At 40.5% G+C, this 20,506-nt stretch overlaps 3 protein-coding genes across 10 annotated transcripts in view; 1 reads left to right on the forward strand and 2 right to left on the reverse strand.

The window, feature by feature from the left end:
- LOC126939627 (nucleoside diphosphate kinase A) overlaps positions 1–20,506 on the reverse strand; it is a 446,836-nt gene that overhangs the window by 414,035 nt on the left and 12,295 nt on the right. The gene's annotated exons all lie outside the window — the stretch shown is intronic.
- The window catches only part of MRPL27 (mitochondrial ribosomal protein L27), a 464,439-nt gene that overhangs the window by 90,154 nt on the left and 353,779 nt on the right, over positions 1–20,506 (forward strand). The window lies entirely within an intron of this gene.
- Positions 1–20,506, reverse strand: part of LUC7L3 (LUC7 like 3 pre-mRNA splicing factor) — a 31,330-nt gene that overhangs the window by 3,589 nt on the left and 7,235 nt on the right. For 5 of the 8 annotated variants that reach the window (XM_050765079.1, XM_050765081.1, XM_050765083.1 and 2 more), the window contains exons 2-9: positions 12,530–12,596; positions 9,200–9,239; positions 8,120–8,264; positions 7,640–7,714; positions 5,557–5,661; positions 4,547–4,708; positions 3,371–3,654; positions 2,672–2,832 (exon numbers count right to left, since the gene is read on the reverse strand). In XM_050765079.1, coding sequence (XP_050621036.1) covers positions 2,672–2,832; positions 3,371–3,654; positions 4,547–4,708; positions 5,557–5,661; positions 7,640–7,714; positions 8,120–8,264; positions 9,200–9,239; positions 12,530–12,596 — 1,039 coding nt within the window. Of the gene's footprint in view, positions 1–2,671; positions 2,833–3,370; positions 3,655–4,546; positions 4,709–5,556; positions 5,662–7,639; positions 7,715–8,119; positions 8,265–9,199; positions 9,240–11,347; positions 11,411–12,071; positions 12,276–12,529; positions 12,597–20,506 lie in introns of all 8 variants that reach the window. The other 3 variants (XM_050765085.1, XM_050765084.1, XM_050765080.1) reach the window with 3 other exon arrangements.

The raw sequence follows: 20,506 nt of genomic DNA on the forward strand, positions 1-20,506 counted from the left end.
AAACTGCTTCTATCATAGCACCTGGAGTAATAAACTTGCTCTTTCTCATTTGCCATTATTATATGCCCACTGTGGCTCACAACTGGTTCCAAAGTCCAGATCTTCAATCATTTATAAGAGTGCCTAGATGGCTACCTAGATGGCTACATGGTAGTTTCTTTTCTGTATTTTTTTTTTCATCCACTCATCTGCACACTGATTTTTAATTAATTAATTTTTACATAGCATTTTCAAAATGCCAATAAATTATATCACTTCTAAAAGAGATTCCGGCCGGGCGCGGTGGCTCAAGCCTGTAATCCCAGCACTTTGGGAGGCCGAGGCGGGTGATCACGAGGTCAGGAGATCGAGACTATCCTGGCTAACATGGTGAAACCCCGTCTCTACTAAAAATACAAAAAAAACTAGCCGGGCGTGGTGGCGGGCGCCTGTAGTCTCAGCTACTTGGGAGGCTGAGGCGGGAGAATGGCGTGAACCCGGGAGGCGGAGCTTGCAGTGAGCCCAGATCACACCACTGCACTCCAGCCTGGGAGACACAGGGAGACTCCGTCTCAAAAAAAAAAAAAAAAAAAAAAAAAAAAAAAAGAGATTCCAATGTTTAACTCTATCATAGCATACCCAATTATGGAAGACAAGACTGATACAGTTTTCTCAGTATCTTCTCTCTTTCCACCAAGTCTCACATGGAAAATCCCTGTCTGTTGCTAATCTAAACATAACTCAGCTTATTCTGCTTAAACAAAAGTTTTGCTAGGGGCCAGACATGGTGGCTTACACCTATAACGCCAGCACTCTAGGAGACTGAGGCAGGAGGATTGCTTGAACCCAGGAGATCAAGATCAGACTGGGCAACATGGCAAAACCCCATCTCTACCCCCCAACCCCCGCCAAAAAAAAAAATTAGCCAAGGATGGTAGTGTACACCTATAGTCCCAACCACCCAGGAGGCTGAGGTGTGAGGATCACCTGGGCCAGGGAGGTGGAGGCTGCAGTGAGCCGTGATCGTGCCACTGCACTCAGCCTGGATGACAGAGTAAGACCCTGTCTGAAAAAACAACAAACAAAAAGCTTTACTAAATTTCATGTCATCATCATTACAATTTTAGGATTAAAGGTAAGCAACTCTGGACATCTTTTTGCTCTATCCAGAAATTACACAAATATGCCTGTTTTGAGTCAGGCCAGTGTCATTTACTACTCAACTTTGACTTCAAGTAGTTATGAAGGCTAGCTAGCTTTTATCCCTAAAAATCAACCCAACAATTTTAAATGGCACAAATGATAACACAGAATAGAGCAACTAAAGCTAACAATAGGAAATGTAAAACTAAAAACTTTCTCAAGACAAATATTATTAATTTGACCTGACAGTCATACCTGGCTCTTGAGAGTTGACCTCTCAACCCAAAAATAAATTACACAGAAAGTCTTGCAAAAAGATTGGGTAAAACATTCTTAAATCTAATGTTAAATCAGTTAACCCATTGTAGCAATTGCCTTTTGAATCAGAGAAGCGAGTTCTCAACTTGAATGGCAAACACTAGCACGTCTGGCAGTAAGTTTTCAACATTTTCCCACATTACAGAAAAAGCCAATATATGTTAAATATTTCAGAAAAAGACTGTGCTTATTTTAAGAAAACAAAAGCAGAGGCCAAAAAATATATCCATGGTTTGTGCCGCTAGTTCTAGCTGAGTCTAGAGGAAAAACAAAAACAAAAAACCAGAACAGTTCTATTGAAGGATATAATAAACAACATATAAAAGACTAGTATAATAAACCTAAATAGCAGCACATATATTATGCTGGTGATTAAACATGGAGACAGGTAGAATGAAATGAAACAAGGAGAGCGGAGAAAATCAGAAATAGGCCCCTTCTCTCATTCCTAGAACCATGCAAAGCACAACAGCTCATTCAGTGCAAAATAAAAGACACTAAAAGAATCTGGAGAACACAAAATTCAGAAAGGAGAGCCTAATGGTTAACAGAATTATCTTCCAATAAAGGCTAAGTTAGATGAGAATATTCTTGTGAAAACATTCCACACAAAATTAAAAAGTCCATTAAAAGTGCTAACAGCACAGTACATCAGCTAATGGGATGCCACAAAAAAAAAAAAAAAAAAAAAAAAAGAAAGAAAGAAAAGAAAAGAAAAAGAAAAAGAAGGGAAAGAGCATGTTGATCCCACTGAAAACATGGTTAAGATACATATAAGCAATTCAACTTCCAGGGACTTAGATGTTAACTACTAACTTAAATGAATGCTACAAATGAAGACTAATGCAACAATGTACACTTACTTTATAAGACACATTATGAAACACTGCAGTGTGAAGAAAAAAAAAAAGGTAGCCAACAACCAAGGTAATATAATCCTATGCCTAATAACCCTGAAAGTTAATATAATACTTAAAAGAATCTACATGAAAAACCTTCAGGTTATCAACTGAAAGATGCGGTTTAGCATCAAAACACCAGATAAACTGTCATTTTCACAAATCTAAGTAGGAGATGGGGAAAGAATGCCTGTCTCCTACTGAATGGCGTTCCTCACAGTAAAAAGGAGTATGAATGAAATGGATCTTTGTCTGTGTCTGGAGAAAAGTGAGTGGGGCAATTAGGGTGTGAAAACAGTTTCTTAATGAACTGAATTCTCATATAAACTAACCTTTCTCCTTGGATTTTCTATCTTGTTCTCTGTCCCGACTTTTGCTCCTGTGCTTATATGACTTTCGATCCCGGCTTTTTGATCTTCTTCGATCCCGACTTCGAGATCTATGTTTTCTTTCTGATCGATCATGGCTTCTGCTTCTTCGTCGATCTCTACTTCTTAATAAAAAACCAAAAGGCAACTTCAGCCAGTATTACAGTGAGTAAAGGCCTTAAAGTAGATATTATTAATTAACAAGACTTAGCAAAACTTACCCTTTTTCTCAAACTATTTACATAAGAAATCTTAAGAACTAAAAATTATTGAAAATATTTCTAAATTCATCTCCAATAGTGCTAAGATGGTTATCGTTGTGCTCTTTAAGACTCTTCTTCAATTTGTAGTTATAATTAAAACAGTATGGCTGATTTCATATTTTATTTCTTGGAATGAGTAAGACAAGCACTTAAGAGACCATCAGGTATGCTAACTGTAAAAAGATTGTGTGAAATTTCCTAGACAGGTGGGAAATAGCACAGAACTTGCCCCGAAAATGGAACTATTTTATTCACTGATTCTGCTCTCACAACCCATTCTATCACTTAAAGATGCTTAAGAGCTTCCCAACTACCATTCTGAGGAATAATACTAGTAATTATTATTGTTATTGCACACTTATTATGAGCTGGACATCAGTCTTAGGTGTTCCATATATACCTGCTCCGCCTTCTTTCTCTACTTCGTGACCTTTTGTGGTCCCGAGACCTGCTGCATCTTCTGTCTGATGTTCGGCTTGAGTGTCTACTTCGTGAACGACTTCTCTTTCTTCTTTCTCTGTCACGAGCCCTTTCTTTTTCTCTTTCTTCCTCTTCCCTTCGTCTTTTCCTTTCTCTTTCTTCCCTTTCTCTCTCCCGTTCTTTTTCTCTTTCTTCTCTTTCTTGCTTCTCCTTTTTTAGACGCTCATCACGATCAGGTTCTTCGGTTCTTTTCCTTAACTTCTCCTAGAAAAATCAAGTTGGATTCTTATACAAATGTAACTAACAATGGTCAACTAATGTGAAGTAATCTGTAGACCAACTTATGGAATTGATGCCCTTAAGGGAAATGTAGACATTCCAACACCATGTACATACACAAGGTATTATTTGTCTAAATCCTCAGGATATATTCTTCCCAAATTTCTGGCATGCGAGAGTTAAGAAAATCAAGTGCTTTCATAGTTCGATAAACAGCAAAAATTCACAGGAACTCACAATGCTTCAAATAATTACACATAGGAAAATATCAATAAGAGGGTCATATCTCCATTTAAGCCATATTAAAATATAGTTATTTTTATCTATAGCTAGTGATAGCTAAAAGCTGTAGCTATAGCTAAAATAATTTTTTTTTAAATAGCTAAAATGTATCTTTAGAAGAAACTTAACGTTGGCCGAGCGCAGTGGCTCAACACTTTGGGAGGCTGAGGAGGGCGGATCACCTGAGGCAGGAGTTCAAGACCAGCCTGGCCAACAGGGCAAAACCCCGTCTCTATTAACAAAGCACAAAAATCAGCCAGGCATGGTAGTGTATGCCTGTAATCCCAACTACTCGGGAAGCTGAGGCATGAGAATTGCTTGAACCCCAGAGGTGGAGGTTGTGGTGAGATCATGCCACTGTACTCCAGCCTGGGTGACAAAGTGAGATTGTCTCAAAAACAAAACAAACAAACAAAAAAACAAAAATTAGCCAGGCCTCGTGGCACATGCCTGTACTCCCAGCTACTCAGGAGGCTGGGGCATGAGAATTGCTTAAACCTGGGAGGTGGAGGTGACAGTGAGCTGAGATCACGTCACTGCACTCTAGGTGACAGAGCAAGAATTTGCCTCAAAACAAACAAACAAAAAAACTTACTTTTAATTCTTCTACAGTAGCTTTAATTTTGGCATAGCCCATGTGTTGTTTTCCCATCAAATGGTCATCTACCCGAGACTGGGCATCTCCTACTATTAAAAAGGCTCCACACACTTCACAAACTTCCATTTGTTTTTCTTGTGCAGCAAAACTTTCAATTGTCTAAAATGATAAATCAGTTACAAGAACATCTGAGGAAGAGAAACAAATCTCAAGAAGTACTCAACATTTAGAAAAGATTTCTAATGTGTGTGAATTGCTCTTTCCCATTTCCCCAAATCAGTAATACTGGGCTACAAGTGGTCAACTTTTTTTAAAGAGAGACGTTTAAGGCAACAGCAACTAACTTGCTGAATCACCCAGAAAAAATGTTGAGACCCACTGTTCAATGTTCAACACACACATTACCTTACGAAATTTAAACCACCTTTCAGAAAGCCACCTATTTTAGTATGAATTCATTCCTTGCTTAGGGTCAAGGGATATGATGTCCATACACAAAACTAATTAAGGAACTAAGCACATTGACTATAATCTGAACATATCCTATTCAATATGGAGGAACCAATGACCAATTATATTCTGCAATCAATAGTATCTGAAACACATATATTCTATTCTTCAATTAAAATAGTAAGATATTTTAAGGGTGTATTCATTTTTAACAAAGACGTAAGTATGTACTGAGTAATTTATTACAACAAAAATGAAAATAAAACGAGGCTCATATGGAAATTTATGGTTTAAGGCAGTGATTGGCAAGCCAGGGAGGCCTTTTTCTAACATTTTATTGGGATACAACCACACCCGTTTGTTTCTTGTACTATCTAAAGTTGCTTGCATACTGCACAAAGGCAGAGCTTAGTAGCTGCCACAGACCTTGTGGCCTACAAATTGTGCTGACTCTAAGTTTAGAACATCAGAATAATTTTCAAAGGTTCTCAGATAAAAATGAGTTCCTACTAACTGTTAACAGACAGGTGAGATAACGTGAAATAAGGTTTACTTACCGAGGTTGTGGACCTAAGCAGTTCTCTCTCTTCTTTTAATTGTTCAACTAATTTCATCATCCCCTGGGCTTCTTCTACTTTTCCTTCAGACCCTAATTCTTCAATCTTAGAAGAGTGGGGGAAAAAAACAGTTAAGATTTCTTTCAAACCCAACTATTTCCTTTTTTCCCCATGGTTCATTAGTGGTTTTATCCATCTTTTTGTTTGGTTTTATTTACAAAAGCCTCTTTGGGTTTAATTCATCCTAGATTTTTTTTATACTTCAATAAAGTATAACTGATGTGTTAAGAAAAATGCACTTTCAGCTGGACATGGTGGCTCATGCCTGTAATTCAAGCACTTTGGGAGGCCAAGGTGGGCAGATCACATGAAGTCAGGAGTTCAAGACCAGCCTGGCCAACATGTTGAAATCCCATCTCTATTAAAAATACAAAAAAAAATTAGCCAGGCATGGCAGCAGGCACCTGTAATCCCAGTTACTGGGGAGACTGAGGCAAGAGAATCACTTGAACCCAGGAGGTGGAGGCTGCAGTGAGCCGAGATCGTGCCACTGCACTCCAGCCTGGGTAATGACATGAGACTCTGTCTCAAAAACAAAAGGAGAGAGACAGAGACAGCATCTCACTATGTTGCCCAGGCTGGTCTTTAACTACTGAGCTCAAGCAATCCTCCCACCTCGGCCTCCCAAAGTGCTTGTATTACAGGTGTGAGCCACCTACTCTTTTCAGTACCTCCTCCAGCCTCAATCCCAAACACAATCCCCAGGCAACCACAGATCTGCTTTCTGTCACCATAGGTAAATACGCGTTTTCTAAAATTTTATATAGAGCCAGAGTCTATATTCCTTTTTTGTCTGGCTTCTTTCACTCAGCCTAATTAAGATTTATTCATACTGTCTCATGTAACTAATTCCTTTTCATTACTGACAGGTATTCCACCATATGGATACATCATGATTTAATTATCCACTCACCTGCTGACGGATATTTTAATTGATTCCAGTCTGGGTTTTTTTTGGTTTTTTTAGTGCTATTATGAATACGGCACTCATGAACACTGGAGTGTAAATCTTTGTGTAGACATACGTTTTCGTTTATCTTGGATAAATATGTGGGAGAATGGCTCATGGTACATTTTTAACTTTTTAAGAAACAGACTCCAAGGCCAGGCACAGTGGCTTACACCTGTAATCTCAAAACTTTGGAAGGCCAAGGTGGGTAAATTACTTGAGGTCAGGATTTTGAGACCAGCTTGGCCAGCACGGTGAAACCCTGTATCTATTAAAAATACAATTAGCCGAGGATGGTGGCGCACACCTGTAATCCCAGCTACTCGGGAGGCTGAGGCAGGAGAATCACTTGAACCTGGGAGGTAGAGGTTGCAGTGAGCTGAGATCGCGCCACTGCACTCCAGCATGGGTGACAAAGCGAGACTGTCTTAAAAAAACAGTAACAACGACAACAAAACAGATTCCAATATGATCTGCAGGAATATGAAAGAAAGAAAAAAATGAGACTATTTTTTCCAAAGTGGTTGTACAATATCATATCCCAGTTCCAGCTGACTCACATCCTTGCCAATAGCTGGTATGATCAGTTTAATTTTAGCTATTCTAATAGGTGTCAAATAGGTATTTGATTGTAGTTTTAATCTGTATTTCCCTAACGACTAATAATGTTGAGCATCTTCGTATTTGTCGTCCTTTTATATACACATATACATACATGTACACACACACACAAGACAAGGTCTCACTCCATTGCCCAGGCTGGAGTGCAGTGGCGCAGACACGTCTTACTGCAGCCTCACCCTCTTAGGCTTAAGCAATTCTCCTGCCTCGGCCTCCTGTGTAGCTGGGACCACAGGTGCACATCATCACACCTGGCTAATTTTTGTAGAGACTGGATCTCACTTTGTTGCCCAGGCTGGTCTCAAACTCTTGGGCTCAAGCAATCCTCCCACCTCGGCCTCCCAAAGTGCTGGGATTATACACATGAGTTACCATGCCTGGCCCATCCCTGTATTTTTGCTGGTTACACGTCTGTTTCAAGTATTTCCTGACATTAATGCATACAATTCTCACCTGTTGCAGAAGTACATCAATTTTGTCTGTTAAAACCTGAATTTTTTCTTCATTTTTGCCTGTTGGGCCAGCGGCCTGTTGAAGACAATAAAACGTATTACCAACAAGTTGAAAACAAAGATAAACATGCAAACTCGCACATACCATACATAATATTTCTATTTAATAATTAAAATGCTTAATTGAAAACACAGTAATTCAATTATCTTCAACTTTTGGTGGTCAATCACATATTGTCAGTTACTACTATTTAAGAGAAAAATCTTGGCCTCAAGAAAAAAAGAAAGAAAAATCTTATGTTTAGCAAAATCAATGTTATGTTTGCTAAAAAAGACTGGAAAAAATGAATGCCTTATAAGTTTCATATCATTTTAAAAGAACAAAGTAATGAAAACAAGACAAGTTTCAAAAATATTAGGGAGGTCTCTGAATCTCCAGAAAACAAGGACCCTTTACAAAGACTGAATTGATTTCACTTACCCCGGAAGACTGCTGGTTTTGAGATAATGCCAAACGAGCATGGCCTCGTCTGATCCTACGTTCTACTTCTGCAAGTAAGCTCTGCAAGTATCGCAAAAAATCTCTCTCATAGCCAACTTTCATGAAACGAGAGCTCTTTTCATACCTGGTAACATGAAAATAAACAAGTATTCATTTCCAAATCTTCATCCATTACAACTCTAATATTCTTTTTTTTTTTTTTTTTTTTTTTTTTTTTTTTGAGACGGAGTCTTGCTCTGTCCCCAGGCTGGAGTGCAGTGGCCGGATCTCAGCTCACTGCAAGCTCCGCCTCCCGGGTTCCCACCATTCTCCTGCCTCAGCCTCCCGAGTAGCTGGGACTACAGGCGCCCGCCACCTCGCCCGGCTAATTTTTTGTATTTTTTAGTAGAGACGGGGTTTCACCGTGTTAGCCAGGATGGTCTTGATCTCCTGACCTCGTGATCCGCCCGTCTCAGCCTCCCAAAGTGCTGGGATTACAGGCTTGAGCCACCGCGCCCGGCCTAATATTCTATCTTAACTAGCCTCAACGACTATTGCATTTAGGCTGCAGGGTAAACCAGGTGTATTTGAAGTGCCTTTCTGACTGCCCCTCACCACAGAGCTTTACACAGGGGTTTAACCACTAGCGTTACCACTGTACTGGATCTATGACCCTGGACCTGGGACAAGTCTCATGTATAAAATTGGGGCTGGCCACGGTGGCTCACACCGGTAAACCCAGCACTTTTGGAGGCCAAGGTGGGTGGATCACTTGAGGTCAGCAGTTTGAGACCAGCCTGGCCAACATGGTGAAACCCTGTCTCTACTAAAAATACAAAATATTAGCCAGGCATGGTGGTGGGCGCCTGTAATCCCAGCTACTCGGGAGGTTGAGGCAGGAGAATCACTTGAACCTGGGAGGCGGAGGTTGCAGTAAGATAGAAGTTTCTTACTACCCCTAGCCAGTGACTGGACTTCTCTCAGACACTCATTTTACAATTAATTCCAATTATTCCTCAACCCTTGTCCCCCTTAAACCAAATAATAACTGGGAGGGAAATGACAACCAAAATAACTTACTGTTTTCGTAGATTTTCATCATGAATTTTTTCACATGGACCTGGGGGAAAAATACAATTGTATAAATTATCTGTGATTATTAGCAACCGTTTCTTGCCAAAAACAAAAAGTTATTTTTCTTTTTAAAAAGAAAAAGAATTTACTTTATCACTGAGTAGTTTGTAGACATCTAAATTGATCCTACTGAATCATGAAGCATTATAACCAAATAGGACATAAAACTGATCTGCTCAGTCTTCAAAGTCAATATAATGGATAGCAACCATATATGGTTAAAAGAGAAGGGAGGGAGAGAGAAAGGGAGTGAAGGCAAAAGGAAATTGTTCTTTATTGCCACTCAAGAAAACTAATGGGGATAGACACTGAACTGAACCACTGCTGACTTTATTATTTTCAAATCTGTATATAAAGTCAAATAGCACTAGACTAGTACCCAACTCCTACTTCTTCCCACCTCTAAAAAGCAATTATCTTAACTCTTCTCTATTTCTTCTTGAATTTACCTCCACCTTTTAAAATTCTATGCTTATTTTGCTATTTATCAATCCTAGACATCAAAATTTTGGGATAAATAAACACTTAGTGTTTATATTATGCAAATACTATTCACTGTCAGGCCAAACAAAGGTGCACTATGAGACACTTCTGATGTTTTTTTTTTTTTGAGACAGAGTCACGCTCTGTCGCCCAGGCTGCAGTGCAGCGGCGCAATCTTGGCTCACTGCAACTTCCGCCTACCGGGTTCAAGGGATTCTCCTGCCTCAACCTCCCAAGTAGCTGGGATTGCAGGCACCCACCACCACAGCTGGGTAATTTTTTTGTATTTTTAGTAGAGACAGGATTTCACCCTGTTGGCCAAGCTGTTCTCGAACTCCTAACCTCAAGTGATCTGCCCTCCTTTGCCTTCAAAAGTGCTGGGATTACAGGTATGAGCCTAGTTTTTTCTCTATATTTTCAAATTCTTCTCAAACACTTCAACTCAGCTATAGAAACTATCTCAATACTAATTTCACATATGAGTCAAAATACATCAGATCATCAGTTTCATTTTCTTCCATTGGCCTTCTGCCTTACTTCAATCTGGGATACTTATTTTCTAAGCTCACTATAGAACTATTATCCTGATGAATTCCTTTCCTGCTCTGCAGTAGGTGAGAATTACTGGATCTCTTGTTTTTTCTTTCCTCTTTCTCAGTTTATGGACATGTTTTGGTGGAGTTTCCTGAGAAAAAGTCCATGGGAGATAAATCTGTTGCGACCCTGTATATCTGAAAATGTCTTTTTTCCCCTCATATTTTGATGTTTGGCTACATAGCTAAGCCTGGTAGACACATTTTCACTCAGCACCCTGAGGATGTTTCTCCAATGTCTTCAACTTTCCCCATTGTTACTGACCAGTCTTAGGCCATTCTGATTCATAATTCTGTGACCTACACTCACCCCCACCACCCCTACGTTCTAAAATTTTACAGGGGTATGCCTAGGTATGGATCTTTTTCATTCACTGTCCTGATCACCTATAGGGCCTGCTCAACCTAAAGATGAATGTTCTTTAGTACCGCACATTTTTTTCTTAAGCAATTCCCTCTGCTTTTATTCTGTCCACAACTATTAAGTTGGTAGTACAGTTCCTGGACTAAGTTTTTAAAAAATCCTTCTGTCATACTGCCCAACATTCCAGTAAACGTCCTCAATTTTATTTTCAAATCTTTCCGGCGGTTTTAGTTCTATTTCTCCAGCTTTAATTTCTACGAGCTGTTTTTCAAAAACTGTTTTCCAAACTTTTTCCACAAGTTCCCTCTTTATGGCATCCTATTATTGCTGATGAATATAGTATCTTCTCATATGTCTCTGAAGATACTAAATTTCTTAAGATTTTGAGGAATCTCTCTCTGCTTTCCCCATTATCTCCAATTCCACTAAATTCTTCTTTCTCTGTTGGTTTTCTTAATCTCTTGTGTTGAAGGCTTTCTTCGAAAGTCTGGCTGGTGGTCCTTGGCAGGCAACTAGTTTTTTAAAAAGACACTTCCAAAATCTGACTGGAAGTTAGTAGGGATTAGGCAGGGTTTGTCAGCTCATGAATGGGCTTTATCATAGGAAAACCAGGCAGTAAGACTTTCTTTTAAGAGATTCCCCAAGGGTCAGTACCTGTAGAGATCACTTCTCAGGAACTGTTCACTTTCTCTAGAGAAGAATCCTCTTTTCTTCTGCCTGGGGAAAAACATCTGGCTGTATCCTTCTAGGAACAGGGCAGAGGAGAGCCCCACCAATAAAAATATAGATTCATTTACTCTCTTTTACATTTTTTTTTTTTTTTTTTTTACTTACTACTGCCCCTGCTGTGTCTGAAATCTCAAGATCTAGACTGGTCCTGCCTTAATACGCTCCTAATGCTCTAAGGCAAACATTGTACATAATGAATTGACTTCTTTTATATATCCAGAATGATCCTGGTTATGTACCATCCTTGAGAGAAATGAGGAAATTGTCAATCATTTTTTGTTTTGTGGTTCAGATAAACTAGTCTCTCTAGCCCAATTTCTCCTGAAAATAACCCTCTCTTCTCCTGGGGTCTATGGGTGGGAGAGTAAGATCAACAGATGTACAGGACTGCCTACACTAGTGGCAATTTTGCATCCTGGGGACATCTGGCAATGTCTGAAGACATTTTTGGGTGTCACAACAGGGGGTGCTACTGGTTATCTAGTGGGTAAAGGCAGGGATGTTGCTAAACATCCCACAATGCATGAAAAGCCCCCTCCAAAACTGGCTCAAAATGTCAACAATGTCAAGGCTGAGAAACCCTGAACTAGACTACAGACTAATCTCTCTCATTTTCAGCCCCATGACTCAACCCTGCCTTCTGTGGTACCTGGTGCCTCCAAATCCTGAGCCTGTCCAGGGTTCTGCTGATCAAACACTCGCTTCTGTTTAGTATCCCCTTCTGCAGGCTTTTAGGGTACAGGTTGTTCTGCTCTGTTGCGTTTGCTGCTACTCCTCCATCCACTTGTCATCTTCCAAAAATTTGCTGACATCTCTAACGTTATCTCCTCTTCCATATACATCTTTTTAAAAACTTTTTCATTTAAGTGGAGTTTTGGGAGGGAGTGGAAATAGACATGTATGTTTAATCAAGCCACCATGTTTAATCAGACTGACATTTATTAATACATTCAAATATCTAAACCAAGTAAGAAATTACTTATTAACAAATCTTTTAAGAAAAAACTTTACAGAATTAGAAAGAACCAGTTTTTTTCCTCTCACCACTCCTATTCAACATTTTAAATATCATAAATTTGATAAAAGTTACACAGAAAATTAACTTACCAAGATCAGAACGTGTATTTGTGAACAATTCCGCAGGACAAAAACCACAGAGATAATATTTACAAACCTAGTAAAGAAAAACAAAGGTACTTAAAAAATTGCTTGGTTTTAAAACTGTACTGGAGAACGGTGCCAAATAACTATTTTCTCATTTCTTGAGGTATGTATGCTTCAACCAATATAAGAATTTCATTTGTTGAATCATATTAAGTTAGTGACTTTCAGACTCCTGAATTTCGATAGAAGAAAAAATATACAGTACTTGTATTACTAGTATTTTCTATTATCTATTTTTAATCACCACCTGCTGACCCCTCAGTAGCAAAAACAAATATGGGAAAGACATCCCAAAATAAAGGGCAATTTTTATATTTTTAAAAACTCTTACACTATTCTTATCATTTCAACTCTTTCGTAGATTAGGGCCTACTTACAAATTAGGATTTGGAAATAACCATCTAAATCACAGATAACACTCATTTAAAGCAATTCGGCTCCATCTTTTTGTTTAGAAGATCCTTAACACACCAGCCTCCCAAGTAACTACAACTACAGGTTCAAGCACCATGCCTGGCAAATTTTTAAAAATATTTGGAAAGATGGGGTCTTGCTGCATTGCCCAGGTTGGTCTCAAACTCCTGGCTCCAAGCAATTCTCCCACCTCCGCCTCCCAAAGTGTTGGGGTTACAGGCATGAGCCACTGCTCCTAGCCACTGGATATTTTCATACATGCCAACACAGTAGACTCTTGGTGGGTTCCCACGGTATGGGGGAAAACTATTAACATAAAACCAATGTTTAATTCTCTCCCACTGGTACTTTTGTAACTCCTTCAGATATATTCCAAAACTGCTCTATCCTGAATTTAATTTTATAACACTACAAACCATGTAAATCAAAATTCCAAAATATCACCTTTCCTTCACACAAAACTTCGCTGTTACTAGGTGGATTATCATTATATAATTTTTTGAAACACAGTCTTACTCACTCTGTTGCCCAGGCTGGAGTACAGTGGCACCATTTCAGCCCACTGCAAACTCTGCCTCCCAGGTTCAAGCACTTCTTCTGCCTCAGCCTCCAAAGTAGCTGGAATTATAGGTATGTGCCACCATGGCCAGCTAGTTTTTATATTTTTAGTACAGACAGGGTTTCACCATGTTGTAGGCTGGTCTCGAACTCCTGACCTCAAAACATCCATTTTGTTCAACTTTGTGTTCACTTTAAGTGCATCACAACAAAATACCAAGGCCAATACTCAATTTTTAAAAAGATTTCTTTGAGAATTTCTTTCATTTGGGGGAGGGAGGATACAGCAACCATTATGCCACTTTTACTGTGACCTAGCCTTTCAATTATATTAACCTTGAAGACCCAAAAATTTCACACAACTATATTTAGTAAAAGTTATTGCCAAAATCTGCTATAATTTATAGCCATAAACTGTATGGTTGTAAAATAATTTAAAAACTAAATTTTGTGTACCATCCTCACAGACATGAAAGTTTTACTATGAACTGGCCGGGCACGGTGGCTACCGCCTGTAATCCCAGCACTTCCGGAGGCTGAGACAGGAGGATCACGAGGTTAGGAGATCGAGACCATCCCGGCTAACATGGTGAAACTCCGTCTCTACTAAAAAGACAACAAATTAGCCAGGCGTGGTGGCGGGCGCCTGTAGTCCCAGATACTCAGGAGGCTGAGGCAGGAGAATGGTGTGAACGGTGGCGGGGCAGTTGGGGGGGGCCGCGGGCGGAGCTTGCAGTGAGTCGGCCACTCCACTCCAGCCTGGGTGATAGAGCGAGACTCCGCCTCAAAAAAAAAAAAGAGAAAGTTTTACTATTATTGTGAATTTAATCTTCACTTATAAACATTTCATTTCTATTTCCCATTTTTACAGTAATACATTCTAGGGTTTTGGAGATGATTCTATTTAAAGATTAATTTTATTGTTTTTAATAGGACTTCTACCGGCCTCATGACCAATTTAAGTGTTCCGTAAATTTAAGCTAGGCAAGACACAATGTCTATGATCCTCAGACAGGTTCACCATTAAAACAAAAACAAATAGACACATCTCTACGTAGGGTCCCTCCTGACTCTCGAAGCACGTGAAATAGGTACACTGCAACATGGCACAGTTTAAATCTGCTTATCTGCTAAAGAACCAGGGGTACCTGATGGGGCGTGGTGGCTCATGCCTGTAATCCCAGCACTTTGGGAGGTTGAGATGTGAGGACTGCTTGAGCCTCGGAGGTAGAAGTGGCAGTGTGCTGTGATCACACCACTGCACTCCAGCTAGGGTGACAGAACGTAACCTGTCTAAAAAAAAGAAAAAGAAAAAGAACCAGGGGTCGTAATTCTGCCTTGGTTTCTTCACAGTATTAAAAAAAGGGAGATAGGCTGGGCCCAATGGCTTATGCCTGTAATCCCAGCACTTTGGGAGGCCAAAGCAGGAGAATCATTTGAGCTTAGCCTGGGCAACACAGTGAGACCTTGTCTCTGGAAAAAAAAAAAAAAAAAAAGAAAAAACAATTAGCTAGGTATGTGTCACACACCTGTGGTTCCAGCTACTTGGGTGGCTAGGGTGGAACGGTCGGTCATTTGAGCCCAGGAGGTTGAGGCTGCAGTGAATGGCGATCATGCCACTGCACTTCAGCCTGGGTGAAAGAGCAAGACTCAATTAAATAAAAAAAGAGGTAATAAATTTCTTATAGTGGGATTGTAAAGATTAAACTGTATACATTTGCTAAACTGAAAGAAAAAGGTGTTGGCTTATGTAAAAGCTAAAGCAACTCCATCTTGGGTGTTAAACTGCCAGGCTGCCTTCCGATTAACTCCAATTCCAAGAATGCCCCTAAGATTTCTATTTTATCTACTGCTCCTTGTGTTAAGAACACGTACTTCCTGTAGTCCCAGCTACTCGGGAGGCTGAGGCAGGAGAATGGCGTGAACCCGGGAGGCGGAGCTTGCAGTGAGCCGAGATTGCACCACTGCACTCCAGCTTGGGCGACAGAGCAAGACTCCATCTCAAAAAAAAAAAAAAAAAAAAAAAACACGTACTTACTGTAAATCCTGCCCTTAGGTCAAAACAATTTTGATGATTATGTACTTAACATAAATCTTGCCCATAAGTAATTATCCTACACATGCCTTCTGAAGCACAGATACCCTTTCCCTATGGTACATAGGCCCTGGGTCTGAGGAGATGTCATCTTGTCTTGCCACCAGCAGCTGCCCGAGACAGACCTGACTTCTGTTCATAGGTTCCTATTACATGTCTCCAAGAAACTGGATTTGTCAGCCTCTTTCTTCGGCCTCTCAGACTTTGGGGATAGGTTTCCGTAGACCTACCATAGACCTGTCCACTGCAGATTATTATTTTACATGTTTTTCTGCACTGTGTAGAACAAATAACACATGCCTGTCTGTGGGCTAACCAGGAGCTACCTAATCAAGTCCAATCACCCCACTGGAGACCACATGACTTGCCCTGATAGCATCCAGCTATATCTACAGAATCCAAACTAGAATCCATTTCCCCAATCCAGTTCTGAGTGTTCCTTCCACTTCAACTCTCCTGCTTTACCATTTAATGGTACATCAAAATTATTTGTTACTCTATGCAACAAACTAGCTACCTGGACTGCTTCTTTCAACTCTCTCCAGAGTCTGATTTTAACTAAAAATATTAACAAGGGATCCGAAAAAAAGGGAAGAACATATTTGGGTGCTTCAAATAAAGTCATCAATAATGATAGTAAGAATAAACCCAGAGAGGCCAGGTGTGGTGGCTCAGGCCTGTAATCCCAGCACTTTGGGAGGCGGAGGCGGGTGGATCACCTGAGGTCAGGAGTTCAAGACCAGACTGGCCAACATGGTGAAACCCGGTCTCTACAAAAATAGAAAAATTGGCCAGGCATGATGGCGAGTGCCTGTAATCCCAGCTACTTGGGAGGCTGAAGCGGAAGAATCGCTTGAACCCAGGAGGGAGAGGTTGCAGCGAGCTGAGATCGCACCACTATAGAGACAGACTGTCTCAAAAAAAGAATAAACCCAGAGAATTCTTATCTTACTTTTGGACATAATCATGACAACTGATCAAGTTTTGGAATACTAGAATTCTTCATTTAATAGTAATCCCTAAAAGACACAAATGCTTATTACAGATTAATACCCATGCAAATTCTCTAAATACCGACATAATCGTGACTTATCCTCTTAACAAATTTAAGGCAACACTAGTGACAACAAGTGTTCAATCTCATTAACAGTTTTATTTTTATTTTTTTGAGACAGAGCCTCTCTCTTGCCCAGGTTGGAGTGCAGTGGCGCGATCTTGGCTCAATGCAACCTCCGCCTCCCAGGTTCAAGCAATTCTCCTGCCTCAGCCTCCTGAGGAGCTGGGATTACAGGAGCATACCACAACGTCTGGCTAATTTTTGTATTTTTAGTAGATGGGGTTAAGCCATGTTGGCCAGGCTGGTCTCGAACTCCTGACCTCAAATGATCCGCCCACCTCAGCCTCCCAAAGTGCTGGGATTACAGGCATGAGCCACAGCACCAGGCCCATTAAGGACATCTTAATGATTTTTGTCTTTCTGTATCTACTTAGATCCAACACTAAGCAATACAATTCTCCCTTGAGCTAATCAAATATTTTCAATGCCCTCTGTACTATTTTTACGTCTTTTTTTTTGGAGACAGAGTCTTACTGTCGCCCAGGCTGGAGTGCAGTGGTTCGATTTCGGCTCACCACCTCTACCTCCCAGGCTCAAGCAATTCTCGTGCCTCAGCCTCCCAAGCTGGGATTATGGACAACTGCCATCATGACTGGCTAATTTTTGTATTTTTAGTAGATATGGGATTTTACCATGGTTGATCTCGAACTCCTGGCCTGTCTGCACTCTTTTTGTTAAACTGCTTATCATAAAGATAACAGACTGGAAGTGATGGCTCACACCTGTAATCTCAGCACTTTGGGAGGCTGAGGCAGGTGGATGGCTTAAGCTCAAGAGTTCGAAACCAGCCCAGGCAACATGGCAAGACCCCATCTCCACTAATACAAAAAATTGAGCCGGGGGTGGTGCGAGCCTACAGTCCCAACTACTCGGGAGGCTGGGGTGGCAGGACTGCTCGAGCCCAGGAGGTTGATGTTGCAGTGAGCCGAGATCGTGCCACTGTGCTCCAGCCTGGGTGACACAGCCAGACACTGTCTCCCCACCCTCCCCCCCAAAAATATATATATATAAATGTATTTATATTCACTATCTACTTTGATTATCTAAATACTGGCAACACAACTCATGTTGGAAACAGTAAAACTGACAGGGACTTAAATTTTAAAAATCTAAATAGCCAATCCTAATTACTATATACAGTAAGTCCTTGAATAATGTGATGAGGCAAAAAAAAAAAAAGATTCCCAGTTAGGGCTAACTGTGTGTGAGTATGCAAGTTCTCCCCACGTCTGTATGGGTTTTCTCCCAGTACTCTGGTTTCCTTCCACATCCCAAAGCTGTGCACAGTAAGTGAAATGGCATGGCTAAGTCCCAGTCTAGGTGAGTGTGGGTGTGTGAGTACGGGAGGGCATCTTGTCCAGGGTTAGTTCCCGCCTTGCATCCTGGGCAGCCGGGATCAGCTCTGGCCACCCGCCACCCTGAACTGGAATAAGGAGGCTGGAAAGGAATGAATACAAATTATTGTAAAACAAAAGTTTGTAAAGCATATGATAATCACACAAATGCATGACAATAAACAGCGTAGTCCAAAAGTGGTTGGTGAGTTTATCAAATTTATTATTGTGTTGGAACTGAATGGAGGTAGGAGGTGCTTCTGACAGTGTTCAAGTTGTAAACATTTATTCCTTGACTTAACCCACCACCACAATTGCCATCACTCACTGATTCACCAAAAACTGGGTAATTATCTCGCTTTTATTCATCTTTCTTAAATGTATGTATAACTCAAATTTATCTCAATGTTTGATGTCAGAAATGTTTTGGGTCGTTTTTAGTTATGTTTTTGTAACCAGAAATGTGCCATAGAAACCTAACTCTTCTTTATATTAACTAATCTATGGTAAAACTTTTGTTATATGTAATTTCAACTGAAGTCACAGTTTCCAAGAAGCCATTAACAACGTTAAATGAAGACTTACTGTATTCTGAAACAGGACATATTACTGGAATACTTCAAATGTCACATATACACAAATATTGATTAATTTAAAATCCAGGAATACCTGGAAATTTTATTAGCTAAAAAAAGGAACACGAGCCAGGTGCAGTGGCTCATGCCTGCAATCCTAGCACTCTGGGAGGCCGAGGCAGGCAGATCACTTGAAGCCAGGAGTTCGAGACCAGCCTGGCCAAAATGGCAAAACGCCATCTCTACTAAAAATACAAAAATTAGCCAAGCGGCCAGGCCCGGTGGCTCAAGCCTCTAATCCCAGCACTTTGGGAGGCCGAGACGGGTGGATCACGAGGTCAGGAGATCGAGACCATCCTGGCTAACACGGTGAAACCCCGTCTCTACTAAAAAAATACAAAACAACTAGCCGGGCGAGGTGGCGGGCACCTGTAGTCCCAGCTACTCGGGAGGCTGAGGCAGGAGAATGGCGTAAACCCGGGAGGCGGAACTTGCAGTGAGCTGAGATCTGGCCACCGCACTCCAGCCTGGGCGACAGAGCAAGACTCCATCTCAAAAAAAAAAAAAAAAAAATTAGCCAGGCATAGTGGCACACGCCTGTAATTCCAGCTACTCGGGAGACTGAGGCACAAGAATCGCTTGAACCTGGGAGGCGGAGGATTGCAGTGAGCTGGTATCGCGCCACTGCACTCCGGCCTAGACAACAGAGCAAGGCTCTGTTTCAAAAAAACAACCTTTCACGCTGTAGTCTTTTGTCACTTCTGCCTTAATATTAACAGTTTAATTCTGTAAGTAAATATTTTCTTTCTAGCTAAAAGAGTTCAATTCATTGTATTAAAGATAAACCCCCAAAGAGATAATTTTTAATAAAAGAATTTATAACAAAAATTATGTCCCTGATAACATATAGTTTTATGTTTCAGCTATACCACGACACACATTCATTTCCATGCCTTTAATTTTATTACATGTACCTTTGCAGGCATGATTCACTATTTATTGCCTACACAAACTTCTAGTAAAATTTCAATCAATCTTCCACAGCAGCCAGTTAGTCATCAACTCTCTTCTGCTTAGAAGCCTTCAGTTATTTCCCAATGTAATAAAGTCTAAACTTTTAACAAGGCTTATAAAAACTACTTAAAACCAAGTTCCTGCCTACCTATCTACACTCCCCCACCCAACAAAAAGAAACACACTATAATACTATTTAAAATTTGCCAAATTCACTGATTTTTCTCCAGCTCTTCCTTCAGGCTGGTAAGGTGTCTTCTCTCTCCTCTCCCTCAGGCTAATTCCTACCAATCTTTTAGGTAACTGTATTTAAAGACCGCTTTGTCTGAGAGGCCTTTCCTGAGTATCCATCCCAGTCTGGGTTATGCACTCCTTTCCTGTGTGCACTGTACAGTTGACTTTTGAACTCAGGGAGCTAGGGGCACTGCTATGGTTTGGATATGCTTTGTTTGGTCCCAAAAAAACATTCTTGTGGCAGTGAATTGCCATTCTTAGTTGATTGGAAAATTGGTTGAACAGTGTCTGGCACTCCTAGCCATGCAATCTTTGCAAATGCTGGCTCCCCTACTGCCATGAGTGGAAGCAGTCTGGGGCCCTCACCAGATAGGTGCCAGCTATCATGCTTCTTGTACAGCCTGTGGCACTGAACTAAATAAACCTCTTTTCTTTACAAATTATCCAGCCTCAGGTATTCCTTTATAACAACTGAGAGAGTTACTGACCCTAACTCCCCCAAAACTTAACTAATAGCCTACAACTGACTGGAAGCGTTATGATAACATTAACAGTTGCTTAACACGTATGTTGTAAATT

This window comes from Macaca thibetana, chromosome 16, assembly GCF_024542745.1.
Source record: "Macaca thibetana thibetana isolate TM-01 chromosome 16, ASM2454274v1, whole genome shotgun sequence".
Taxonomy (NCBI): Eukaryota; Metazoa; Chordata; class Mammalia; order Primates; family Cercopithecidae; genus Macaca; species Macaca thibetana.